Source organism: Haliotis rubra, unplaced genomic scaffold (assembly GCF_003918875.1).
Source record: "Haliotis rubra isolate DU_JTF1 unplaced genomic scaffold, ASM391887v1 Scf665, whole genome shotgun sequence".
Classification (NCBI taxonomy): domain Eukaryota; kingdom Metazoa; phylum Mollusca; class Gastropoda; order Lepetellida; family Haliotidae; genus Haliotis; species Haliotis rubra.
The window spans coordinates 83,763-103,381 of NW_025767374.1; the positions used below are offsets into that span (position 1 = coordinate 83,763).

The 19,619-nt window shown below is 41.3% G+C and overlaps 1 protein-coding gene across 1 annotated transcript in view; it reads left to right on the forward strand.

Moving 5' to 3' along the window:
* The window catches only part of LOC124257538 (protein zer-1 homolog), a 43,562-nt gene extending 33,810 nt beyond the window's left edge, over positions 1 to 9,752 (forward strand). The window contains exons 8-15 of the mRNA XM_046691638.1: positions 366 to 419; positions 1,205 to 1,366; positions 3,607 to 3,697; positions 4,984 to 5,054; positions 5,846 to 5,893; positions 6,559 to 6,626; positions 6,752 to 6,758; positions 9,213 to 9,752. Of these exons, the coding sequence (XP_046547594.1) occupies positions 366 to 419; positions 1,205 to 1,366; positions 3,607 to 3,697; positions 4,984 to 5,054; positions 5,846 to 5,893; positions 6,559 to 6,626; positions 6,752 to 6,758; positions 9,213 to 9,560 (849 nt within the window). The 3' untranslated portion in view covers positions 9,561 to 9,752. The remainder of the gene's footprint in view (positions 1 to 365; positions 420 to 1,204; positions 1,367 to 3,606; positions 3,698 to 4,983; positions 5,055 to 5,845; positions 5,894 to 6,558; positions 6,627 to 6,751; positions 6,759 to 9,212) is intronic.
* The last annotated feature ends 9,867 nt before the right edge of the window (positions 9,753 to 19,619 follow it).

Below are 19,619 nucleotides of genomic sequence, written 5' to 3' on the forward strand. Positions count from 1 at the left end.
ACGCACTTTTTATTTTATTCACTTAACATTCACAAACACTGCTGCTGAGTACTGCAGACCGGTTTCAGTTGTATAAGGATTGCTATGTGTAATGGCATTGAAAAGTTTCTGGGAAAAAGGCAATCAGGTATTAGAGTTATTATTCTAAGAATCATTATCATTGATTTTAATGTTCCAATATGCTGTTTGTGTGGGTGTAGAGATACATCTGATATATAGATATGAACTGTTGTGGATGTAGAGATTTATCTCATACATATAAATTTGTTTTCTGGTTTATGTATCGGATGTATTTGTATGCCATCTTGTGTAAATCATGTCAGTGTCACATATATCTGATATATTCTCACATTGTTGTTGCACAGATGCTGAGAAATGGATGCCTGACTCTGTCAGTCTTTAACATCCCCCATGATGTGGTAAGTACTGTAACCAATATCTCTTACAAATGGGTAAAACCCGGGCAGATGTTAAGATGACATTACTGTAATCAATACCTGTCACACGTGGGTAAAACCCAGGCAGATGTTAAGATGACATTACTGTAATCAATACCTCTCACACGTGGGTAAAACCCGGGCAAATGTTAAGATGACTTTTACTGTAATCAATACCTCTCACACGTGGGTAAAACCCAGGCAGATGTTAAGATGAGATTTACTGTAATCAATACCTGTCACACGTGGGTAAAACCCGGGAAAATGTTAAGATGACTTTACTGTAATCAATGTTCACACGGGTAAAAGAAAATGTTAAGATGACTTTTACTGTAATCAATACCTCCCGAAAATGTTTAAGATGGGTAATCAATACACACGGGTAAAACCCGGAAAATGTTAAGATGACTTTTACTGTAATCAATACCTCTCACGCGGGTAAAACCTAAGATGACACGTGGGTAAAACCCGGAAAATGTTAAGATGACTTTACTGTAATCAATACCTCTCACACGGGTAAGACCCAGGCAGATGTTAAGATGACATTACTGTAAAACCGGGTAAAACCCGGAAAATGTTAAGATGAGATTTACAGTAATCAATACCTGTCATGTGTGGGTAAAACCCGGGAAAATGTTAAGATGACATGTACTGTATTTCTATTTAGCTCACAAGTGATTCAGTTGATGAACATATCAATTAGTATATTTTCTCTGGAGGGTATTTTAAAAGATCATTGGTTCGGCATTGTTGTTTCTGCACCCCAGATGTACTGCTATGAAAAGCTGGTTAACTTTCTGCTGCGGATGTTAGAGCGAGCACAGCGAGATGACTACAGCCATCGCATTGGTATCTTCCTCCTCAACTGCTTGGCTTGTCAAGTGGATGGCAAAGAGAAGGAGATTGTGGGCAGCTTAGGAGCTATAGAGGTAGGGAAGTCATGCAGAGAGAAGAGAGATTGTGGGCAGTCTAGGAGCAGAGGAGCTATAGAGGTAGGGAAGTCATGCAGAGAGAAGGAGATTGTGGGCAGTCTAGGAGCTATAGAGGTAGGGAATTCATGCAGAGAGAAGGAGATTGTGGGCAGTCTAGGAGCTATAGAGGTAGGGAAGTCATGCAGAGAGAAGGAGATTGTGGGCAGTCTAGGAGCTATAGAGGTAGGTAGTTCATGCAGAGAAGGAGATTGTGGGCAGTCTAGGAGCTATAGAGGTAGGGAAGTCATGCAGAGAGAAGGAGATTGTGGGCAGTCTAGGAGCTATAGAGGTAGGGAAGTCATGCAGAGAGAAGGAGATTGTGGGCAGTCTAGGAGCTATAGAGGTAGGGAAGTCATGCAGAGAGAAGGAGATTGTGGGCAGTCTAGGAGCTATAGAGGTAGGGAAGTCATGCAGAGAGAAGGAGAGAGTTGCCATAGGGCAGTCCATAGGAGCTATAGAGGTAGGAAGTCATGCAGAGAGAAGGAGATTGTGGGCAGTCTAGGAGCTATAGAGGTAGGGAAGTCATTGTGGGCAGTCTAGAGAAGGTAGAGTCATGCAGAGAGAAGGAGTGTGGGCAGTCTAGGAGCTATAGAGGTAGGGAAGTCATGCAGAGAGAAGGAGATTGTGGGCAGTCTAGGAGCTATAGAGGTAGGGAAGTCATGCAGAGAGAAGGAGATTGTGGGCAGTCTAGGAGCTATAGAGGTAGGGTAGTGTCCATGCAGAGAGGGAGATTGTAGTCTCATAGGCAGTTCATGCAGAGAAGGAGATTGTGGGCAGTCTAGGAGCTATAGAGGTAGGAAGTTCATGCAGAGAGAAGGAGATTGTGGGCAGTCTAGGAGCTCATAGAGATTGTGGGCAGTCTAGTAGTTCATGCAGAGAGAAGGAGATTGTGGGCAGTCTAGGAGCTATAGAGGTATAGTTCAGGTAGGTAGGAGTTCATGCAGAGAGAAGGAGATTGTGGGCAGTCTAGGAGCTATAGAGGTAGGGAAGTCATGCAGAGAGAAGAGAGATTGTGGACAGGATTGTAGGGCAGTCTAGAAAGAGAAGATTGTGGGCAGTCAGGAGCTATAGGTAGGTAGTTCATGCAGGGAGAAAGAGATGGTGGGCAGTCTAGGAGCTATAGAGGTAGGTAGTTCATGCAGGGAGAAAGAGATGGTGGGCAGTCTAGGAGCTATAGAGGTAGGTAGTTCATGCAGAGAGAAAGAGATTGTGGGCTGATAAGGTCAAAGCCACAGTGATGATCATACAAAGGTATGGCACTGTCTGTAAAATGGCTTTTTCTTTTAGTTCATGTAGTCTTATGCCTGTAGTGGTATATAATTGAAAGAGGTAACTCATTCTGTTTTGCATAATCAGTATATTTTGTAATAGTACAGTGAAACCTGTCTAAACCGGCACCCCGACCGAAATAAAATGCCATTTAGACAGGGAGCCGGATTAGACAGTAATGATTATTTTCCAACATGGCTCGTCAATCTCTTTATCTCTATAACGCCTTTGATCTTTTTTGTAATTATGCAACAAATTTAAACAATGTTGATGACAGATGATCCAACGAGCTTTTGATTCACCGCGCAATCACTACTTCCTGATTATCTAGCGTGCCATGAGGATTAATTAGTGTATTGGATTATGGGTTCTTGATTGGACTGTTCATACCCATGCTGGTTTAGACAGTGTTAATTACAGTTAAATTGCTTGTTGGGACCGGGGAGTCATGCCAAATTGCGGAATTAAGAAACTATCATGTAATTATGTCATGCTTCAACCGAGGGTGATAAATGTCTGGTGGAACAGCACCAGTAATGCAACAACAGACAGGCTTGTTGGGACCGGAATACGGAATAGACAGGTGTCGGATTAGACAATGTTTTAATGATCATAATATGATTGTAAAATGCCGGGACCAAAATTTTATGCCGGTTTTGACAGTGTTCCGGATTAGACAGGTGCCGTGTTGGCAGGTTTCACCGTATATGCTTTTCATTACTAACTGACTGACTTGATATTGATTAGAGGTAGTTGTTTCACTGTATATGCTTTCACTTGGATATTGTGAGCGTGCTTGTCATTCATGTTTTCACTGTATAACATGGTATTTCTGAAAGATGTCATGGGTTACAGTGACCAGACTTCACTGATTAGGACACATTAAGGCCACAGTGTTTATGCTAAATGTAAATTTGTCATTTCCACAGACAATGTTGAGCATCATTAGACGCAAGCTCCTGGGTGATGTGTGTGATGATGTGATGGAAGTAGCCTGGAGCACTATGTGGAATGTCACAGGTAGGACAGCTGAAAAATAGACCACAGTGGGTTGACACCTCAGGAATGGTGTGCCATGGTAGTACTGACTGACTGACTGAGTTTAGTTTTACGCCGCTTTTAGCAATATTCCAGTAATATCACGGCTGAGGACACCAGAATCGGCTTAACACATTGTGCCCATGTGGGGAATCGAACCTGGGTCTTCGGCGTGACGAGCCAACGCTTTAACCACTAGGCTACCCCACCGCCCCGCCATGGTAGTAAGAGTATTGTTGTCAAGTACTGTACCATAGTGGAGAGTGTGGACGACACAAAACTACAGTCCGTTAGGGTTCAAATAAGAACGATGAATTATTAAATAACTCGAAATAGGGATAAGTGCACAAAACATAAATAATCCCATGGTCCTGAAACCTCTGTACCCAACAGGATCTGAAATCTGATGTTTTATGATCGATCATGGAAATAGCTGTTTAAGAAACTATCATGTAACATTGTTCTATCTTCAGTCTTCACACCGAGGGGTGATAAATGGCTGGTGGAACAGCACAGGTACGCACTTCCAGTGCAATTTAGCACAGCCCCCTACTAGTCAGGAAACAGCCGGCACTGTTCCACCAGCTGTTCGTCACCCCTAGGTGTGAAACATGAAAATAGAACAATGTTACATGATAGTTTCTTAAACAACTTTTTCTGGGATTGATCATAAAGCGTCAGATTTCAGATCCTGTTGGGTACAGAGGTTTCAAGACCATGTGTCTTATTTATGTTTTGTGCACTTATCACTATTGCGAGATATTTAATCATTCATCGTTCTCATTTGAACCCAAACGGACTGTAGTGTACCATAGTGAGGTGAGGTGAGGTGAAATTGGGTTTAACGTCGTACTTGAGAATATTTCGCTCATATGACGACGTGCATGCGTGTGTATGTGTATGTGCGGCTGCTTGTACTAGCCCAGACTTAAGCTGGTTTTATAGTGCTAGCCCACTGAGATACCATGCCGCAGTGAAGCATGAATACCTCACTCAGACACATTATACTGACTCCGAGCCGACCAGTCCTTGTTGTACCCATTAATGCCGAGCGCCAGGCAGGGACCAACAAGTGCCATATTTTAACATCTTTTGGTATGACGCGGTCGGGGATCGAACCCGCGACCTTCCGCTCTCCGGGCGGACGCTCTAACCACTACACCATGGAGGCGGTCGTACCATAGTAGTGAGTGTGGACGACAAAGGAGAAGTTTTAAGGTGGTTGTTGCAGTGTTGGCTGTTACATTCTGCCTGTATGTTTGTTACAGATGAGACTGCTGCCAACTGTGAAAGATTCATGGACAAAGATGGGATGGGCCTGTTCCTGAGCTGTCTGGAGGTTGGTGGACCTTAGCTTGTGTCTTGTCTGGAGATCACACAGTTGTAATATTCTTCAATATGATTATAGTCCAAGGATTTCACCAATTTTGATCACACAGAATACTGAACATTATTTTATCAGTGAGTACATAAGTCCTCTATATCTAATTACATGACGTTAACTGATATTGTCCCAAGAAAGATTGTGTATTACCATTGGTCAAAGTTCAAGGTCATGGATCTGGCAGCTTAGTGTACTTAAGCACACCATGTATGTTCCCAAATTTGTTTTGACATATTGATTATTGACATTGATTTGACATTGTAATTCAATTCATTCATTGTTCATTCTTATAATATTTTCAAATAAGCCCATTGGCATATCCCAGTTGGTCCTGCTCTCGATCTACTGTCTCAAGAACCTCAGTGCACATATATCCCTGTCTTGACCTCTGCCCTTAGACAAGTGCAGTTCCTGTTGTGTCTATGTTCCTTCCTGCTCTCCATCTACTGTCTCCAGAACCTCAGTGCACATATATCCCTGTCTTGATCTTTGCCCTTAGACAAGTGCAGTACCTGTTGTGTCTATGTTCCTTCCTGCTCTCCATCTAGTGTCTCCAGAACCTCAGTGCACATATATCCCTGTCCTGATCTCTGCCCTTAGACAAGTGCAGTTCCTGTTGTGTCTATGTTCCTTCCTGCTCTCCATCTACTGTCTCCAGAACCCCAGTGCACATATATCCCTGTCTTGATCTCTGCCCTTGGACAAGTGCAGTTACTGTTTTGTCTATGTTCCTTATCTCATTGCAGAAATTCAAAGACCATGCAGAGCTGCTTCGCAACATGATGGGGTTGATGGTGAGTGAGGGTCAATGCCTCGCATTAAAGTGAAATGGGTATTAATATTATTAATTGTGTGCCATGGATTACTCATGTGATTGCCTATTTCAAGATCCTGTCACATTGTTTTCTAAAACATTTGGAGAAATGCAATTTTAGGTATTTGTGACCTGATGGTGCAGTAAAATGATGCTGAGCGTAAAACTGGATGTTGATTCTTCAGAGGTGCTGGTCAGAAAGCAGGGCTTGATTTGAGCATTTAGAACTTGCACTGGTGCAGCCTGAAACTGCTAAATGCAACCTCTTATGTGTATCAACTTGCACTCAGTGCGTGTTAATATTTTGTGTACAAAGAACACAGACTTCAGCTGGAAAACAGAATGACGAGGAACTGACTTGGAACAATGACTCTGATTATTGTAGGAACAGTCACTGAAGGACTTACTGTTCATGAAAGTTTAGGAAGTAAGATAACTACAGATTTCTTTTGTTATAATACTGTTCTAAACTGTCTTTATCAAATCTCAAGCATTATATAAGATTTTATAGTAAGAAGCAGGTGCAACCTGGTTTTGTTTGGTGCGACAAAAGCGGATTGCCTTAGGTTGCACTGGGTGCAAGTGGGTTTCATTTCCTTAAATCGACCCCTGGTAGGGCAGTGATCATCTTTGGTGTTTTCACAGGGTAACATAGCGGAAGTAAAGGAGCTTCGTCCTCGGCTGATGGTCCCAGAATATGTCCAGGTGTTCAGGTACTGGAATCAGTAACAACAGCACAATACAACAAATGTAACACTTCAGCAAAGAATGGTGGTGACTAGAGAGCTTCTTGGATGACAAAACCTTTGTGTATGATTACATCCATGTATCTCTTGAGGTACAGGGTAAGGTTTGCCTGAAGGCAACGTGTTTACCACTTACATCATGCTATGATTTAACCAACCTGAGAAACTAGAAGAAACATGGTATGCTGCCTTAAGTTGTGTACCTTATCTTTGTCCTCTGAGAGTATACTGTAGTGTGTAGTGTTGTGGTGTAGTGAGATGTGTAGCGTTGTGCTGTAATGAGATGTATGTAGCGTCATGCTATAGTGAGATGTGTGTAGTGTTGTGCTATAGTGAGGTGTGTGTAGTGTTGTGCTATAGTGAGGTGTGTGTAGTGTTGTGGTGTAGTGAGGTGCTATAGTGAGATGTGTGTAGTGTTGTGGGTGTAGTGAGGTGTAGTGTTGTGGTGCTATAGTGAGATGTGTGTAGTGTTGTGCTATAGTGAGATGTGTGTAGTGGTGTGCTATAGTGAGATGTGTGTAGTGAGGTGCTATAGTGAGATGTGTGTAGTGTTGCGCTGTAGGGAGGTGCTATAGTGAGATGTGTGTAGTGAGGTGCTATAGTGAGATGTGTGTAGTGTTGTGTAGTGTTGTGCTATAGTGAGATGGAGGTGCTATGGTGTAGTGAGATGTGTGTAGTGTTGTGCTGTAGTGAGATGTGTGTAGTGTTGTGGTGTAGGGAGGTGCTATAGTGAGATGTGTGTAGTGAGGTGCTATAGTGAGATGTGTGTAGTGTTGTGCTGTAGGGAGGTGCTATAGTGAGATGTGTGTAGTGTTGTGCTGTGTAGTGAGAGGTGCTATAGTGAGAGATGCGTGTAGTGCTGTAGTGTATGTGGTGTAGTGTTGTGCTATAGTGAGAGGTGTGTGTAGTGTTGTGAGTGTAGTGAGGTGCTATAGTGAGAGATGTGTAGTAGTGTGGTGTAGTGGAGGTGCTATAGTGAGATGTGTGTGAGTGTTGTGAGGTGTAGTGAGGTGCTATAGTGTAAGATGTGTGTAGTGTTATGGTGTAGTGTTGTGCTATAGTGAGATGTGTGTAGTGTTGTGGTGTAGTGAGGTGCTATAGTGAGATGTGTGTAGTGTTATGGTGTTGTGTGCTATAGTGAGATGTGTGTAGTGTTGTGGTGTAGTGAGGTGCTGTAGTGTTGTGGTGTAGTGCTAGTGAGATATGTGTAGTGTTGTGCTATAGTGAGATAGTGAGTGTTGTGTGTAGTGTGTAGTGCTATAGTGTGAGATGTGTGTAGGTGTTGTGCAGTAGTGTGTGTAGTGAGGTGCTATAGTGAGATATGCTATGTGTGTAGTGAGGTGCTATAGTGAGATGTGTGTAGTGAGGTGCTGTAGTGAGATGTGTAGTGTTGTGTAGTAGTGGTGGCTATGTGAGATGTGTGTAGTGTTGTGCTGTAGTGAGATGTGTGTAGTGTTGTGGTGTAGTGAGATGCTGTAGTGATGTGTAGTGAGGTGTGCTATTAGTAGATGTGTGTAGTGTTAGTGTTGTGCAGTGTAGTGCTGAGATGTGTGTAGTGTTGTGCTGTAGTGAGATGTGTGTAGTGTTGTGCTGTAGTGAGATGTGTGTAGTGTTGTGGTGTAGTGAGATGTGTGTAGTGTTGTGCTGTAGTGAGATGTGTGTAGTGTTGTGTGTAGTGAGATGTGTGTAGTGGTGCTGTAGTGAGATGTGTGTAGTGTTGTGAGCTGTAGTTAGAGGTGTGTGTAGTGTTGATGTGTGTAGTGGTGAGATGTGTGTGTGTAGTTGTGGTGTAGTGAGAGATGTGTGTAGTGTTGTGCTGTAGTGAGATGTGTGTAGTGTTGTCTGGAGATCTGTAGTGAGAGTGGACTCTGTAGTGAGAGGTCAGCACACAATGTGCAAGCGTATTAGCTCACCTGGCATCTGCTGTTTTACTACTGAGGCTAGCCAGCTGTAATGAGGCTATCTGTATATGGTGTTGACACAGCTTCTGTTTACTATTGAGGCTATCCAGCTGACACAGCTGTAGTGAGGCTATCCAGCTCCATCTGACACAGCTGTAGTGAGGCTATCCAGCTGACACAGCTGTAGTGAGGCTATCCAGCTGACACAGCTGTAGTGAGGCTATCCAGCTGACACAGCTGTAGTGAGGCTATCCATCTGACACAGCTGTAGTGAGGCTATCCAGCTGACACAGCTGTAGTGAGGCTATCCAGCTGACACAGCTGTAGTGAGGCTATCCAGCTGACACAGCTGTAGTGAGGCTATCCCTGACACAGCTGACACAGCTGTAGTGAGGCTATCCAGCTGACACAGCTGTAGTGAGGCTATCCAACTGACACAGCTGTAGTGAGGCTATCCAGCTGACACAACTGTGGTAAATGAATTAAAATCATGTTAGTGAAGATATGTCAAAAAGAATTTGTACAGTTGGTTCACAATAATATGAGTGTACTGTAATTTATTTTTGTATGGATTACTCAATCAGCATTATTATAAGTAACTAAATAATGCTTCAATTATTTTGCTGAACCCAAGCTGACTTATGTCAAATAGGCTTTTGTACAAGACATGTTGTGTGTGTATTTTTCAGCTGAGAAGTACTGTACCTTGCTGGAGAAAGAGTGTGGAATTTGTTTGTTGGAGAGCATCCAGGCTGATCCCCGCCCCTACAAGGACATACAGAGACTGGCACAACGGGTGCTCAAGCAGGTGCATGTACGCTCATCCTGGGAAGACCAGGAGGAGGAGGAGGAGGAGCAGGTGCTTGTTGGAGCCAGTGGAGAGGGGGGTCAGGGGGATGGACGACTTGGGGAGGATGTGGATAAGCATATAGTCAAAGACAATGATGATGACGACATGGGTTTCGTTGACTCAGACTCAGATGAAGATATCAGGTTGTAGTATCTTGAAATTATTTTCAAGCAATTCAAGTGTATGCATGTTAAAATAATTTCATAACCTGTGAATACTAAACATATTTAATTTAATCTCTTCCTCTTGTAGTTACCTCTTTGTGAATAGTGACTTTTAGAGTGTTTGTAAATGGATGCATTAATGTATGATATTCTTTGATAAACTGGTGCAAGACTGAAATCTGTTGTCAACACCTTGTTTGTTGAGCCTTCAACTAGATATTACATGCTAAATGTCAGTAATTGCAGTGTCTGTAATCAGTTTTACAGATATGACATAGCACCCCATATAAAGGTTTGCTGTGCTTCAATATCAAACACAGGAAATTCACAACATTCTGATGTGAGTGAGTGAGTTAAAATTTAACGTCACACCGGCAATATTTCAGCCATATAGGACCCGTGAAGGTCCCAGTTAGAATTGGCTTTCAGTAACCCATGCTTGCCGTAAGAGGCGACTAACAGGATTGGGTGGTCTGGCTGGCTGACTTGGTTGACACATGTCATCGGTTCCCAATTGCGTAGATCAATGCTCATGTTGTTGATCACTTGATCACTCGATTATTTACAGACCGTATAGCTGGAATATTGCTGAGTGCGGCGTAAAACTAAACTCACTCACTCACTCAGCCATATAGTGACGAGAACAAAGTTGTATATATACATGTATATGATAAATATCTGTCATGAAAGCAACGTACCACAGAATTCAAGTCTTAAAAACTCATCATTTCCAATTCTAGAATGAATGAGTTGGGTTTTACGCCGCACACAGCAATATTCCAGCAATATCACGACCGGGGTCACCAGAAATGGGCTTCACACATATTACCCATGTGGGTCCAATTCTAGAAATGCAACTCGATATGACATATATTAACATTAAAACACAGGCTATGGACCACCAACAACCAAAGCTCTGCCACCTTACTGGGGTTACAACATTCTGGATATCAGAGTTGCTGACATTACTGTTTATAACACACTTTGAAGAGTTTACACACAATTGCAATGCAATACAAGATTGGCAAGTGAATTGGTCATCCAGTTTTGAAGAGGAATACTCCTCCAGTATTGTCTGCTGAACAGCTTGATTTTGAGACTTGTGTAAGAATTTGGAAGACTGGCTTTAGCATACACTATTGAAAGAACATTATACAACCTTGAGTCCTGGAATTCAGGCTGGAGGAACATCCCACTCAAGACTAATACAGATGTGGAGAATCACCTTGCCTGATGTACTGAGGGTCTGTTTCACAATCTGCTTCACATTCAAACAGTAAAAGAACAAAAAAGAAAATAAATTATAAATATACTGTTTTACAGACACAGTTGAGGTGAGGTGAAATTGGGTTGTACGTCGTGCTTGAGAATATTTCGCTCATATGACGACGTGCATGCGAGTGTATATGTATGTGTATGTGCGGCTGCTTGTACTAGCCCAGACTTCAGCTGGTTTTATAGTGCTAGCCCACTGAGATACCATGCCGCAGTGAAGCATGAAAACCCCACTCAGACACATTATACTGACTCTCAGCCGACAAGTCCTTGTTGTACCCATTAATGTCGAGCCCCAGGCAGGGACCAACAAGTACCATATTTTAACGCCTTTTCAGATGACGGGTCGGGATCGAACTCGGCTGACCTTCCGCCTCGGCGGATTAACCACTACACCACGGAGGCGGTCTTTTCAGACACAGTATCATGGACATATACATGTTTACACAACAGTTAGTGATCCATGAAAAGTCTTATTTTGTTCTGCGTGACTGAGTGAGTTAAAATTTATAGTCACATCGGCACTATTTCAGCCATATTCTGACTTAAAAAGTTATAAATTAACAATAAACACATTTACATTATAAAACACCTGTCAACGAAGAACAATAAAACAACTAGATTATCACACAATAAATTTAAGACTATTTTAGTAATTAAATCTAAAATATTTTACTTATAAATGACAATGCAATATAAAAACCGGCTATAGATCGCCAACAACCGAAGGTAGACCACCATACCAGGGACCATGGTATTTTGTTCTGAATATTGGTTGAAGGTGAGGTGAGGTGAAATGGGGTTTTACGTCGCATTTAAGAATATTTCGCTCATATGATGATGTGCATGTGTGTGTGCGTGGCTGCTCTTGTACTAGCCCAGACTTAAGCTGGTTTTATAGTGCTAGCCCACTGAGATACCATGCCACAGTTAAGTATGGTATCTCAGGTATCTCATGATATACCTAAAGGGTGGTCTGACCTTGTTTTCCACATACCAACAAAGATTCCTTTTGTTTTAGACATATTCAATTTGGACCCAGACGGCTTCCCAAATTTTTCATAGATATCCAAAAGATTCTTAATTGAGGCGTCTTGTACAAAATCCCAGCCCATCATCAGCATATGCAGATATCTTGCTGAATCATCAGTACCTGGTAGTTGCACACCGTTTATTGACTAATTTTGACGATTTGTTTAAAGTAGAGGCTCCAGTGTAAGTACATACAAAGAGGGAGATAATCCACAACCCTGCCTGACACACCTCGTGACCGGAAAAGACCGATATATGTGTTGGTTAACTATAACTGCACTGGATATGTCAGTATATATAATTTTTACCCATTTTTTAAAATCTGGACCAAAGCCAAATGCGTCCAATGTTTTAAATAAAAATTCATGGGAGACTCCATCAAAAGCCTTTTCTTATTCAAACTTACTAAAGCATAGGAGAGATTTTTTTCTCCACATATTCCAACACACTGCGTTGTAAGTGTCAATTATCTAACATAGATCGACCAGGAATAGCACATATTTGATCCTGATGAACTACATCACCAATAACGCTACCTAAACGGGTCCATACTGTTTGAGATATAATTTTGAAATCAACATTTTATAACGAAATAGGGCGCAAATTATGGATTTGCATATTAAAGTAATAATGGAGGTTTTGGAAGAGCTAGGTAAACGCCCTTCAGTGAAACACAAATGCACAAGACGAAGAAGCACACCACCTCAGACGTCAAAGAGAAACAAATAAAACTCCTTGGCAGGCCCTCCGAACCTGGAGACCCATAGCTTTAAGAATTTCTGATTTTGGTATTTCACCTTCTAGTACAGCCGAACGTTCCGAATTTAATTGAGGTAAGTCTTTACATGTTTCGTCGTCAACGGGTTCACCCGAAAATAAATCTGAATAGTAATCTACAAACACACCCATGATGTCTTGAGGGAATTTAACAAGAGGGCCTGAAGATATTGATTTCTTTTGACCTCTCGTAGCTTCCTTACGTAAGAAATAACTAGAAGTTTTTCTCCATTTTCCAGGCTCTTTGCAATAGATCTAATTAAATGACCTTTAGTCATAGAAAAGTCAGAAACTCATTGTCTAACAATATTAGCACCTTGTTGTGTACTGCAACTACTTCCACCTATCTTACTGAGTTTTGTATTGCAAACACAAGTAAAATTCCCTCCAACTATTACTAATCTATCCGTGACTAAACATCTGAAATATTTTCAAAAAACACCCCTCTATCTGCAGATTTATTAGGAGCAAAAATGTTAATCAGTCTAACTCTAACTCCATGTATTCTACATCTAATATTATATATCTCCCATCAATATTAAATCTAACTCAAAATCAATTGTGTCTTTAATTATTAAACCGACTCACCTACTATTATTATTCCCAAAGGCTCAGAAACATTTCCCCCCTAAATTTACCTCCCAACCCTTTAGCAGTATGATTGTTATAGACATGGGTTTCCTGAAGAAATATAAAGTCAATACATGCATAATATTTTTATTTTATATTATTAATTTTATCAGCAGAATCAAGTAACACATTACAATTTATTGGAGTAAAATTAAACATTGGCGTTTTTTGTTTGTGACATTACTAAAACATACATTGGAAATAATTTAAGATAATTGACATATATACAACGTTGATATAATGAACTCCCTTAAGAGGAAGAAATTTTGTTTGCGCCGCTGTTCTTTTAATCATAATCCATAGACATAGCATGATCAATTGGTTTTGTGAATTAATACAGTTTACTTGTAACGGAGTTCCTCTCCCCCTCTGGGCTTCTTTAAAGCTGTCCTTGGGGAGGTCCTCTGTTACTCCGATATTTCCCACCGTATTAGCAAATGAATGCCTCCTTGTAGGGGAAGGGGATGAAGCCTCAGAGCTCCTTTTATTCCCTTTAGCACCACTCGATCTACCCGCCTTCCTACTACGAGGAACTGTAGCGGAGGGCAAAGGAAACTCTACTTTGAACAGCCAAACACTTACCCCCCTCTTGGGAAAAGTTGCATCTGCTCACTTCATGATGGGTGAGGAGAAGGCACATTAACTTCACCCTCTTCTTCCGCTCTACTTCTCTCATGTCTATCACGCTCTCCTTCTCCCTCCCCACATCTACCTCTGAATCTACACCTCTCTCCTCGTCCTCTCCATACTCTGGGTAGCCTTGTGGTTAAAGCGTTGGCTCGTCACGCCAAATACCCGGGTTCGAATCCCCACATGGGTACAATGTGTGAAGCCCATTTCTGGTGTCCCCCGCCGTGATGTTGCTGGAATATTGCTAAAAGCGGCGTAAAACCAAACTCAGTCAGTCAGTCCTCTCCATACTCAGAAGTCAAAGAAACAGCAGAACTCTGATCGTTTGTCTTTGCTGCATCAGCGATACGATGGTCTAGCACCAATAGTAATTGATACTGAAGGTCTGTACGGACATTTGTCTCTGACATGACCAATCTTGTTACATTTAAAACAGATTTGGAGACGTCCAGCTGTGGAGATAAGCATGGCCATCTTCTTGCCAATCTTACCAATGTATGGTAAGTCAATATCAAATGACTTTAGTTCAAGAGTCACATACCTGACGCCAGTTCCAAATTCAGTCTGGCGACGCACATCCAGGACTTTCGCATAGTCAGCAAAGAATTTCCATAAATAGTCATCCGAGATAATGTCATGTGACCATTGAACTTTCAGCTCAGTAACTTGATGGTCATACAGGGAAAATAAATAGTGTTCACCCTGCACAGTAACTGTTCCCATGGAACTAAGAAGATTGGCTTGAGTGGGGTATCTAAATGTCCCAAAATATTCATTGCCATTTTGCCCTTTCCATATTGATGCAACACCAACAGGATGAATGGTGACTGGTGAGCAAATGAGAATCTGGAATACCTGTTCGTGACTGAGTCCTCTTTTTCTTGGATACATGTTCACTGTCGTCATGGCATCCTCATCGAAGTATTGCCTGGGCACTGCAGGAACACTCAAAGCAGAAGCCTCCGCTGGTGAAAACTGTAAGATGAGGAGCGACCACTGAAGGTCTCAAGTACTAGGTACCCCCACCCACTCGTAGACATGAGAAAAAAAGCGTCAGTACAATGACAAGTCACATAAAGAGGACCACACACAAAAAACGAATATAGTCACCATGAATCCTTCAGGTAAAACCGGCTAAAGCCTCTTTTACATGCACACATTTATTCTTGTAAGCATATTTACTTGTGGAGTAAATTAACTTACAGGAGTAAAAATATATTTACTTTCTGTTTACATGGATATTTAACCAATAGGAGTATATCTGATTTGCATACCACCCAGACATCTGGTTTTGAAAACGTTTGGTCATTTAATCTTCAGACACGAAATGAGTAGGCTGTTGATTTTAAAACGCACAGGAGATCTGCAGTATTCGTTAACGGCAGTACTTGTCCAAGGTCTAACAAAGGACAAGAATGATTGGAAAAAGACCCGTTCAAGAACCTGATGGGCAGACAGTGTGCAAGGCACCTTTGATGATGACCAGTAGGTAGAGAATTTTCGAATGACTTAAAAAAAACCGTTTGCTGAACTGGGACCCTCGTTATTAAGGTTTTGTAGCAGCGACCTGAATCAGTTCAATATCGAAACGTGTAAACCCACTTGTCGTAACGATTTGAAGTAGCTTACGATGTGTCGCGAAAATGAGAACATGCCCTATTTGTCACAACTGATCGCATGCTATTCTTTACTACAGAACGTACCATGTAAAGGCACCTTTATCATTGTATCCTTACAGTGGTACTTGTATTTTATGGCTATCATTATCCTAGTAACATCTTCAACGCAATGGTGTAGTGAATACGGTACCTCTGTCCACAATGTCCCAGTCCACCCAGCTGTAAAATGGATACCCATGAGACTGACAATGTGAGCCATTAGTTCTCTAAGCACCTAACACACAGCGAGGCTGTATGGTCCCCAAGGAGTTGAAAAAGTACCGGAAGGTACAATGGTGTCCAGTGACAGGGATAGTGATGTACGTAGCACCTTGTTCATGCATAAGGCACGGATATGACATATAAGCGACTATTACGTACTGATGTTTCATAGTTTATGCATGAAACGTGATAGATATGCATCATAACCACGGCACAGGTCGAATTGTGTTCAAACAATCAAACTGTACAATCCGCAGGGTGAGGTGAGGTGAGGTGAAATTGGGTTTAACGTCGTGCTTGAGAATATTTCGCTCATATGACGACATGCATGCGTGCGTATGTGTATGTGCGGCTGCTTGTACTAGCCCAGACTGAAGCTGGTTTTATAGTGCTAGCCCACTGAGATACCATGCCGCAGTGAAGCATGAATACCCCACTCAGACACATTATACTGACTCCGAGCCGACCAGTCCTTGTACCCATTAATGCCGAGCTCCAGGCGGGGACCAACAAGTACCATATTTTAACGTCTTATGGTATGACGCGGTTGGGGATCGAACCCGCGACCTTCCGCTCTCCGGGCGGACGCTCTAACCACTACACCACGGAGGCGGTCAATCCGCAGGGCTGTTACAAACTACATGTAGAAGAAATTAGTAATCGCTCTATTCACAGGAAAGGAAGAGACAGTTTGAACAACTGAGATAAAATGTAAAATCTTTAAATAAACTCCTGAAACTGATATTGCTGTCAAACTGACTTAATGCTCGGGTTACACCATGTTCCCGGCGGCCACGGCAGCCCCGTAGTGAAACGGGGACAAAACGGGATGGACAAACGGCATCTCACGGTCCTTTAAAGTTTTGTCACGTTCGGCCACATTAAAACGTGAGAAACGTGAGGGAACCCATCAGGACGCGACAGGCCGGGAGGAAACGTAATGGCATCCGAAGTGGACTGCGGGCCGAGCCGTAGTGTGTCGTTGAGCTTCCGGGACTCAGCAGCCCGTTTATCCCAACGGCCCATCACGGATACCGTGAAAGACCGTGAGAAAACTTAGCCGGACCGAAGAAAACTTGACTTTGGAGGGAAAAGATGACCAAAATCCCACGGCGCACTACGTTTCGGTGAAACGGGGCTGCTGTGGCCGCCGGGGGGCATAGTGTAACCATAGCATAAATGAAGTAACATCCATGTCATGTAACATGGTCGTACAAAAAGAAATTGAAAAAAGCAACAAAGACGGATTATGAAAACAATTTAATTCCAAGGAAACTTATGTCTTTTGATGAAAAATTGATAAAACATAATCATAATGGAATAATAGTACATTTGAAGATATGATGCAATTCATTTACTTACAGGAGTAAATCAAAAGTGTCATTTACAAGGTCAATATACTCCTGGAGTATTTTACTCCAGGAGTAATTATACTTTTACTTTACCTCCGGAGCAGGTGTAAATTTACTCCAGGAGTATAAATACTTACGTCAGTAAATTCGTTTTGTGACGTTTACATGGTCAATTTACTTTCCATTAGTAAATTTACTTACATAAGCAAATATGCTCCTGTAAGTATATGTGTGCATGTAAAAGCGGCTTAAGGTACGTTTTTCCTTTTCAAATAAAATTTAATACCAGAAATAAATACATGCGCAGACAGTGCACTTGGCATACCACTCTCAAATTTGAAAAGGTTATCACAAAAGGGCTGGGTGTGGTAGCTCTGACAATGAAAATGCTACAGAAGGAAAGAATAGACCGATCCAGTCCCGGCCGATAAGACCCGCCCACTTCGGTTTCGACGTTAGTGGGGACAACCACTGACTAATCACAAAGGCGTCACTGCCGGCGAAACGTGATTGCGAACATTGTTGATGAATTCTGCTTGTGGTACTTTGGTATCCGTCGTTTGTGAATGATATTTAAAGAAGAAAGTTCTACGCATTTGATTTTTAATATATTTTAGTTGACAGGTTTAATTGGCGAGTGAAAATGAGTTACATGCCCCATGAAAAATCGTCTCGGTCAGCTCCTGGGAGTGGGATGCGTATTTTCTTTCGAACCAATTAATCTATCTATCTGGCAATGCACATCCGTCAAAGATATTAGCAGGGAAGAGTAACTGAATTATGTTGTTTGTTGTTGTTTTTCAAAAATTCCCATCGTAATTTTAAGGAAAACCGTGAACACAACCACATGTTCAAGTTGCAAATCGTTTCGGTATCTATAAACATATTGTCAACACTGCGTGTGGCGCCTTTATTTATTTATCGGTTGTTCAAATTTAGTTGGGGCGGTGGGGTAGCCTAGTGGTTAAAGCGTTGGCTCGTCACGCCGAAGACCCGGGTTCGATTCCCCACATGGGCACAATGTGTTAAGCCCATTTCTGGTGTCCCCCGCCGTGATATTGCTGGAATATTGCTAAAAGCGGCGTAAAACTAAACTCAGTCAGTCAGTCAGTCAAATTTAGTTAAATCAATAATCTGAAAGCATGGGTTTCTATCTTTTAATGAATTAAAAGAATGGTAAAATAAAAACAAAGCAGACAACATCAACTACTACTTTGTGAACCTTATTTGTATATATTAATGTTAACAAATCAATCACACTGTCAGCATAATTTATTTGATCTTATTTTGGGAATCTGAAAAAGGTGATTGGGCTTGTAAACAGTCTGATTCCATGGGTGTATCTGGGCATACCCAGAAGCAAATATCCAGCAGCATCCTAAAATGACACTGAATAGAAGGAAATACATATATTTAATCACCCTTTCCAATGTATTTTTCTATGTGTACTTTGCTGTGGAATCCTAATTTACAACAAACTTCCACAATACTTGCCTTCCTATACTGCCAGCGTTTATGTACACGTATTGTCACACCACCACAACACAAAGAAGATCCAAGATACAGTTTGTATCTGCACACTGACCTATCGTCTAGGAAACCAGTGATGCAAAATCTTTGAACAGAGGATCCACAGTTATCCAAAAGATTAACAATCATTGAAATAGAATGTTTTATTAGATCTGAGACCATATCCCTAGAGGACATAACACTAATTTTGATCTATTTCTTTTTCAGAGAAACTTACTAGTGTCATAAAAAATATATTAAAGTTGTTTCAAAATTTGGTATGTCATAACAAAATTTAGGAAGACACACATGGAAATGTCTTGAAGCTTTTACCTCCTGCAAACCAGTGTGCAATTTCATATGAAGTTCATTTTCCAAATAACCATATAAAACCTTGAACAATTTGTCCACAACAAACATCTTAATAAACACTGCTTTAGTCCAGTCTTCAAATGTTGGTTACCTCCTCAAAAGCTGATGATTTCTAACAAGAATTACATCAAATCTGGCTTAAATATATTAAATATATATTTTAAAGGTATTCTTTTCCAAGACTGAATAAAGCCTGACCAGGGTGTAACCAAACCGTAGCCTTTGTTTTATCCAAATTCTCTTGATGTTGAAATAACTGTAATGAGTTATGATACTGTGATCACTTTCAGAATTATCTTATTAGTAAATATATTATTTAAAAAAATAAATATATCTTAAAGCAGGAGCCAGCAAGCTAAGTAAGTACCAAGTGATTGTTCTGCCATGATATGTATATAGTGTTTGTTTGCCTAGTTCTGCCTTAAAATAATATGACTCTGATATATCTATCAGTTAAATAGTTATTTGTAATTGATTAGATTATTATTTATTGCATTACCTTTCCACGTTTACTAAAGGACGCAAGATTCTTATAACATATCGTTGCTATAATTTCCAGAATTAATTAAAAAGACGGTTGTTTATTAC